The 8951-nt window shown below is 39.0% G+C and overlaps 2 protein-coding genes across 2 annotated transcripts; one reads left to right on the top strand and one right to left on the bottom strand.

Moving 5' to 3' along the window:
- Positions 1-2379: 2379 nt before the first annotated feature.
- On the top strand, positions 2380-4470 carry LOC141613178 (uncharacterized). Its single transcript, XM_074431919.1, has 3 exons — positions 2380-3296; positions 3454-3535; positions 4357-4470. Exons 1-3 carry the CDS (start codon positions 2380-2382, stop codon positions 4468-4470), a joined length of 1113 nt encoding a protein of 370 aa, XP_074288020.1.
- A 1680-nt stretch (positions 4471-6150) lies between these two features.
- LOC141613176 (uncharacterized) lies at positions 6151-6687 on the bottom strand. The gene has a single exon (XM_074431916.1). The coding sequence runs from the start codon at positions 6685-6687 to the stop codon at positions 6151-6153; it is 537 nt and encodes a 178-aa protein (XP_074288017.1).
- Positions 6688-8951: the final 2264 nt, after the last annotated feature.

Raw genomic sequence — 8951 nt, 5'->3', positions numbered from 1 at the left:
TTCATTGCTTGTATGCTTTCACATGTAAATGAGCATTAAATCCTACTTTGACCCAATTGTTTGCTAATTACGTGTCAACCGACTTAGTTAAATTCTCACATGTTAGGATTAATCTATGGATGTTGCATTGCATGCATATAGCCGACGATATATCAAGTACGAATAAACTCCCTAATCATTAGTAGAGGCCGCTATCGAGGCGGGCGGGATTAGGTGTTCGATCAAAAGAGCTTCCTAATACGTACCCTCACCCCTTACTCCAGATCTCCGTGAGCACCCGTGTTCATTGGCATCCGCGAGAGTCATTCTAGACATAGAATGCTAAGGGTAACGATTGCTTAGTGTTCATGTCACTACTTTGTGTCTTGACATGACACGAGGTATTCGAACGGTTCCAATTTCCCATAAAAATTGGTGGCGACTCCATACAAAATGCAAACGCTTGTCCCTCGTTTCTCAACCAAGCGCCCCCGTGGGCGGCCCGCTGTCCACAGGTCAGTACTGACTAACCAACAAAAAGGCAAACAAACAGGGTAACCAGCTGATAATCCTCCATCCCCGGTCTCCCGATCTCACACAGTAACCAACTACACACCGAAGTGTGTAGTCCTGCCAGATTACCCATCGCAACAGGTAATCCTCGCCGCTAGTGGGTGGCAGTATCCGATCCCACCTAGTCCAGCTCTCAACGAGTAACTAACAATCCCTGTCCCTTAATGTGCACATCCCCTCCCGTGACGGGTTCCACGGAGGGCGAACTAGGGTGTGAAGCCACTCCCACAAGTGACTCCACCACAATCAAACACACACACACACACACACAGCATCACAGCTATCACAACACCTCAACCGTCACAATACAACCACACCAACACCGTCACCACAAAACCCATCCTCCGATGATCAGCAGATAACAATAGTTACAAAACTAACACAATGATTAACAGTACTGAGTAGGAGAAACCCTACCTCGTCGCAAACCATGAAAGACATCTATACACAGCAAAGCAAGACTCCAATATGCATCCTACAACGATAACCACCACCTATTACACAACTATCCTCAATAATCTACCCAAAAGAGACACTAGGCAGAGACTTACCTAATAACGTGCATCGACGACGACACGGACGACAACCACGCACGAAACCTTCCTAAGCGAATCTCATCTTTCCCATGGTGGAGGTTTAGGCTATATACATGAGAGTGTGTAGAGATGGGGTGATAGGAGAGGGAGGTAGGCTAGGGTTAGAGAAGAGGAACTGTCGAAGAAATGGGAAATGAAATGAATCTCGCGAACTTGCGTTTTATATTAACGCGTCACCGCAGCCGTACTCGGTCGAGCACTGGCGTACTCGGCCGAGTAGGCTATAATTGGTCGAGTATAGAGGATACTCGGCCGAGTAGCCTCTGCTAGATTGAGTATACAATCCTATAAGGTTCGTGTGGCAAGTCTGGTCCTTCACCCAATCCTCCATAAGGTTTCTCTTGGTCAACATGGTCGGTCAACGTAGTCCTTAAATATCCTGGACTTTGCAATAGACTGGCTCTGGTTCTACCTGATCTTATCTCTCAGAATCAAGGTGGCTTTATACCGGGCAGGTGTATAATGGAGAACATCCTCATATGTCAAGATATTATCAGAATGTATGAAAAATAGGTTGTCTCTCCTAGATGTATGATCAAGATGGATCTACAGAAGGCTTATGATACCATAGAGTGGGATTTTTTTGGATCAGATGCTCTTTTACCTTAATTTCCCTGAAGTTTTCAGAGGGTGGATTATGACATGTGTCACTACTGCTAGCTATTCTCTCAATATTAATGGAAATATGCTTGGCTTCTTTAAGGGCCAAAGAGGACTCAGGCAGGGGGATCCCTTATCCCCTCTCTTATTTACTATTTGCATGGAATATTTGTCTAGATTGCTTAGTTGTTCAACAGAGAGCCTGAACTTTAAATTTCATCCCCTTTGCAAGCCAATGAAGTTATCCCATCTAATGTTTGCAGATGACCTTCTGTTCTTTAGTAAAGGAGATGCCCCTTCTATGATGATCATCCTAAGGACTTTCTCTACTTTCTCAGCTGCTTTAGGCCTCAAAATGAGTAAGGGGAAGTCTAATGTTTATTTTCATGAAGTCCAGTAATCCCTAAAGCATGACATCCTTCAAATTTCTGGCCTAGTGGAGGGTAATCTACCTTTTAGGTATTTAGGGGTGCCTATTAAAACTTCTAGACTCACAGCCAAGGATTGCAGACCTCTTGTTGATAAAATAATCAATAGGATCAGAATTCTGGGGGCACGGAAATTGTCCTATGCTGGGAGATTGGTTCTGGTAAGGGCGGTTTTTAAGACTCTTCATTGTTATTGGGCACAAATGTTTATTCTTCCCAATGGGGTCATCCACATAATTGAACAACTGTGCAAAAATTTCCTCTGGGATGGGGGAGTTGACTTTATGAGATCTTCTCCTGTGTCATGGGATAAAGTGTGTAGGCCAAAGAAAGAGGGGGGCTTAGGGCTAAAAAAAGATGATATTTGGAACAAGGCAGCAGTGGGGAAGCTAGTTTGGTGGATTACTGCAAAACCAGATTCTCTATGGGTCAAATGGGTTGGACACATTTATCTGAAAGGCGCTAACTGGCAGGACTACTCCCCCAATGCTAACACCTCATGGTACTGGAGGAAGGTCTGTCAGGTCAAAATAGAGCTACAACAGGCTTATCAACAACATTTATGGACAACTCAAGATCATATGGGGTACACTGTAAGTAAAGGCTATAACTTTCTTCGAAATAGGGAAGTTGACGTACAATGGCATAACCTTGTGTGGAATAAATGGACTGTACCGAAGCATAGCTTTATAGCTTGGGTTTATCATCATGGAAACATGAATACAAAGGAAAAACTTTTCAAATTGGGGATAACTGATGACATTACCTACTGCATTTGTGGAGGATTCGACGAAAGCTTGGGACACTTATTCTTTGCTTGTCCTTATAGAAAAATCATCATAACTGCTGTCGGAAAGTGGGTTGGGGTTCCTTGGCCTGAATCCAATTGGATCGATTGGCGGCTTGCGAGAACAAGTAACCCCCTTCAATTAGGGGTCCTTGATGCTGCAATCAATTCTTGTCTCTATAACATTTGGCAAAAGAGAAACAGGATCAGACATGACCTTGTTCTTATCCGACCAATCCACACTGCTCGAATTATTGTGGATGAGCTAAAAATGCGATTTCGAGGTCTGGGCAAGGGATATTTGGTTAGAAGCGATGCTTTGTGGCTTGAGGGGTTGTTAGGGAGATGCTTATGACAGGTTATTATTGCAGGAGATCACAGGAGAAGGAGGAAGAAAGAGTGACGGGGTTTTAGGGTTTGGGACAACAAAATTCTAATTTTTGATCTGATTTTGTTGTGTTGTATTTTGTTGTTGTTGTTTCTTTCACAGTTGGGCCGTCTTGTCTGGGCTCAGTTGGTTGCTTTGTGAAGCTGGGTTGGATTGTCGTCATGACTATCAAACCCGTTTCATTGTATGGTTACGCTTTCTTTTGATATAATACTTACATTTTATTAAAAAAAAAAGTGGCGGATTATATAAATGCTCGAATTAAAGATACGAGAGATGACCCACCCGGGTATATAAATAAATAGTACACTACTTCATGTGTGACATGAGAAACATATCTATAGGTGACGATGTTAATTTGCAAAAAAAGAAATCGCATGGTCATTCTAATAGATAGATTATTATAGGAGTAATAATTAGAGGAAAGGTAAAAAAATAGATACTCCTAGATTATTATACAAGTTGTGAAGAGTTAAAGAGAATCATTTGTTGTAGGATGTACTAGTTGGACACTATAAAATACTCAAACTTTAATTACGTAATTGCTAAATCCCACGCACCAATTTACACAATTCCGCACATTTTTCCCCTTTATTCCGAATATACCCTCTCATTTCCCACCCCACTGAGAGAGATAAGAGAGAATTAAAACCAAAAAATATGAGATGCGAGTATCCACCCTCATCCCCGCCACCGTCATCCTTCCCGCCACCCTCCCAGCACCGCCGACCACCTAGTTAACGTCTCTACCACTACTTCGCGAAAAAATCCACCAGCAGATCTAAGGTTAATGGTTTCACTGGTCGTCGTTGATTGACCGCTCAAATGATTGGGTGTGCCAACCACTAATCGTAATTTTCTTTTTCTATTGCTAATCTCTAATCTCATTGCATCATATCATCTTTTCAATCATCCAATTAGATTAAGCAATAAAAAGTGGAGCATAATTTAATACATAAATAAACCATTTGATTTACGAATAATGGTTTGCATTATCTTCACCAGGACACACAACGCATGGCCGTTGTTCAGGTCGGTTACGACTGCAATTGCGAACTTGACACTGCAAATGTCGATGGTTATGACGACATCGAGGGATTTGGCGGCGGCGATGAGTAGTGTAGCAGACGCATGCGCACGGGTCGAGTGCAGGAAACGTGATCGGCGCACAGTTGGGGGTGTGGAAGGGTGGCGCGGCGTCGGGAGGCTGGTGGGGAGGGTGCCGGTGGCGGGGTTGGGGTGTATACTGGCATCTCATTTTTTTGGTTTTAATTCTCTCTTGTTTCTCTCTCTTAGTGGGGTGAGAAATGAGAGTGACTAATGGAGAAAAATGCGCGGGATTGAGTAAATTGGTGCACGGAATTTAGCAAGTCCCTTTAATTATTGAGCACATATCTGCGTTATCTCCCATGTAATATGCTCTCTCTCATCCAAACCAAAGGTAACACGAACTCATTTTTTTTGAGGGAAAAAATGGATCCATGTTACATTTGGTTTGGATGGAAGAGAGTAAATCATTATTATACCGTGTACATTCAAATTTTAAAATTAATATATTATTTTAATAATAAAAATTTAGAACTTATTTTTATATATGTCCGTGCAATTTGCACGGATTATAAGCCAGTATATTATATCTTAAGCAAATCTTATTGACAATTTTTATACGACCCTTAATGATTTTTTTTTTTTTGACAACAATGAACTTTATAGAAATAAAACCGGTCTATAGGGTACAATTAAAGTAAAAACAAAGGGTATTAGGAACCCCAAAACTACTTGAGGCCCAACTAAGAGAAGAAACATAACACGTAGTCGCAACTAAAGAAAAAAGACGAGTTTTCTTGAACGGTGGATTGAAGTGGGCGTCAAAATCGATTAAATGGGCATCCTTCCGCTTCATCCTCGTAATAGTAGCAGTATTGTGGATGTACCTGCAAAAAGAAGCTGAAATCCTGGAACAAGTCAGTGATGAATCCCTCGGAAAGGTAGAAACATGACCCTTTCGACCTTTAGCGCGCCAGTACACATTGCGTTTCTCTATGTTAAGTGAGCAATCCCTGACAGCAACAAACTTAAAGTGGACTAACGAGATCTTAGTAGCATAGGATGAAGACGAATTAAGGCGTGTCCTCTTGTCAACCTGTAAAATGGCCTCCTCCTTGACCAACTCAACACAAACATTTTGTTTATCATCAATAGGGTGTAAAAGAATCTCCAGTGGAGAAGAAGGGGTGGGAACTTCTGCTGTCCCATGTATATCCTCATGGGGAGTTCCCGTTTGGATAGTTTTAGAGGTGAGGGTACGGACCCTCACGAAAGACATGGATCTTGGATGGTATAAATCCAAAGTTTTGCCATGTAGCAAGTTATCATAAGCTTGAGTTGATAGATGTAGTGCGGTATGAGGGCGCTTCTTGTTGGAGAAGCGTAGTTGTGGTGATTTTGAGTCAGTTGGGAGGGAAATTGACTGATATCTGAATCAGTCAAGGTTTCATCAGGTAGAAAACTACTCGCGGAATCCATATGCGCCTCTGGTGAGGCAAAAGGGACACGGTCAGTAGACGACTTAGGACATGGTTGCTTCTTCTGTTCTTTCATTGCAGTATTGGAGTCCAACTGTGACGATGTACAACTTACAGCATCGACCATTAGCTCCCCACCATCAGCTTCTTTACAATGGAGAGGATGAACAATTTCTCGACTTTGAAACGGAGACCCTAACATTTTTCCTGCTCGAACATCATTTGTTTCCAAAGAAGTATCGATAACCCGCTTAACATTTTTGTTTATTGCTTGTCATTGACAAACAACTTCTAGTTCTTGACTAATATCCTTATTATGAGGTTCAACCAAGCGAGCCTCTTCCAAAGCAGTTTGAGCCTCTGGAAACCTGTTCAGATTTTTAAGGGCCACAACTTTTCGAAAGAGAGCTTTAGCATTACGGGGGAAAAAATTTAAAACGATAGAACAATATATCAAAGCTTCCTCAAAACCTTGGAGCTTATTAGCACACGCTGCTAAATTTAAACACAAAGAAATAGCAAAAGATAGGATTGTGTTTAAATCAAATTCAAATTTATCCTTAAGAGACGAACAAAGTAAACGACACACGGTGTCGTAACAGCCACCCGCCTGACCAAACTGATTTTGTCGGAAAAGGTTATTTCCTAATTCTTTAAGCACTTGAATTTGAGAAAAAGGAGAAACAACCTGGGTAGAAACTTTCATAAAACCAATTTCCTCGTCCGACAACTTATCGCCACCATGAAATAAAACAAAATAATCAAGAAAGTTTATGGCAGAAACGGAAGTAAAACTTGGAGACGATGTCATAGCTAAGAAACCACGTAAACGCGACAACCAAACAGAACTTAAAGCAACCCAGAAACAGGAATGAAAACAGTAATTAAAAGCAGAGCAAAGAAATCAAAAAATAGACCATAGATTTCATAAAAGAGAGAAAGCAGCACATAGTCAGGAGAGTTACGGTCGGTGATTGAAACACAGGCAAACTTCACTTTACAAACTGATACGCCGCCGAAGGAACGAAGGATAGAGAACCAATCTGAAGAAGACAGAGTCTCTCACCGGCGACCAAGAGATATTTAGCAGTACCTTTAATGATTTGAGGATTTACTACTTAGGAGCTTTCAGAGTATAACACATTCGGCTCAAGTGTTATAACAAACACTCGATAATAGTGTAAGACCTGACACATTGAAATATCCTACAAAGTTAAATGAACATCTAACCCTAACCGTGGTCCCTATTCCCCTTTTTTTTCCCAACTTCATTTTATCTTTCTCTTATTCCCTACCTCCTCAACCTTATTTGACTACATAGAATTATTTTACGCAAGTCATCATTTAGTGAAGCAATTTTAATGATTGATATGATAAAATTAAGTGTTCTATATTTCTATCTGATGTATGAGGTTAGTTAATAAGTTAATATTATTATAATTGTCTTTCTTTTATTGTTATATAGCATTTATACTCATATATATTTTTTCACAGTTAATTCTATAGGATCTTATTATAAACTACCATATCATCTATTTTCTTCCCTATTTTTTTTTAAAACGGATTATTCAGGTTTTCTTCCCTATTTCATTTTCTGGAAAATTTGTGTGATCTAAATTTCATTTGCATATGGGGTAGTGTGTTTTTGTGTAGTCCAAATTCATTTCCTTATTTCTTGTGCAAAAAGGAAAGGGGAAGAAAATAGAGGATAAGAGGGAGTAATTCTTTGCCCGTGAAATTCACGGGGCATTTTTGTTTAACCGTAGGTTTAACGGCAATGCGAAATAGTTCAAAGCAAAGTGTTAGATCGTATATTTAAAATATTTGAAAAAAATATTTAGGACAGACAAAAGAGAGAGCAAGTTTCTTCATTAAGTTTCTTCATAATTGAGTTTCTTCTTCTAATAAACTAGTTAAAATTAGGGAGCTTCATTTCCATATACTCTAAAATATTACAGCTCATAAAAATAATCACTTAATTGCTTGTTAAGTAGGGGTATATGCAACTATTGTCGCAAATCACAATTATCCTTGTTACGACTTAATAAAGGTGGATCGTACGTAGCAACATTTGGATCAAATTCATGTGGGCTCATTCGGTGCTCTACGTGTTCTTTTCGGAAGATGATATACATACACATTGTTTATAGAATTTTGTACACAAACCAATAGTAAGTTGACACGTGGCAAACCATAATTAGTTAGATTTGATTAATTTAGGGTTAGGTTAGTCATTTTCCAAATATAGTTAACTAATTAACTACACTTGGTTAACATCATTTTATGGTTAGTTTTTTTTTATATATATTTGATTTATTTTCTACATTTCCCATTTAGAACTAATTTAGATATTAATTAAACGAATTTAGGAATTAGTTAGTTTTTCTGATTTTGTAATTTTTATTTATTTTTCGGAAATAACCTAAATATTTGAAATTTATTCAATTTCGTCAAACATTTTCCCCTTAATTTAATTCGATTTGCCTAGCCCAATTCAAACATCTTAATCAAATTGATGAACCCTAAGTCAATTAATCAAGAGTGATCAATCAATTGATGAACCCTAATTTTATTCGAATAATCAATTCCTAATTGCATTCTATTAATAAAATTGAAGAACCCTTACACAATTAATAAAAAGCGTTCAAAATAGCTAATAACTCTAGATCGGTCTAAATTTAGCCCTAATTCAATTAATCATAAAAATCGATCAATTGAATCCGAATTCAATTCGTCAAATTGGATGAACCCTACTTTAATTCGATTTTTATTTTGATCATTAATGATGTAACCTAATTCGTCAATATGGGTTTCCATAGGTTAATGTACAATTAGGGAAAAAAAAGGAAGAATTAGATTTTTTTATCATTAATGATGAACCCTAATTCGTCAATAGGAGCATAGGTTAGTATGCAATTAGGGGCAAAAAAAGAAAGAAAAAAGTGTTGTTAGTAAGGTTCGAACACGTGTTGCATTAGAGGGGACACTACGCCAAATAAGTCCATCAATAACGGTCAGATAATACAATTAATGTTTTTAATTAGAAACACGCAACCGTTATTGCAACGACGGTTG

This window comes from Silene latifolia, chromosome 11 (genome assembly GCF_048544455.1).
Source record: "Silene latifolia isolate original U9 population chromosome 11, ASM4854445v1, whole genome shotgun sequence".
NCBI lineage: Eukaryota > Viridiplantae > Streptophyta > Magnoliopsida > Caryophyllales > Caryophyllaceae > Silene > Silene latifolia.
The sequence above is the reverse complement of the archived record's forward strand: the minus strand, read 5'-3'. Positions and strand labels throughout refer to the sequence as shown.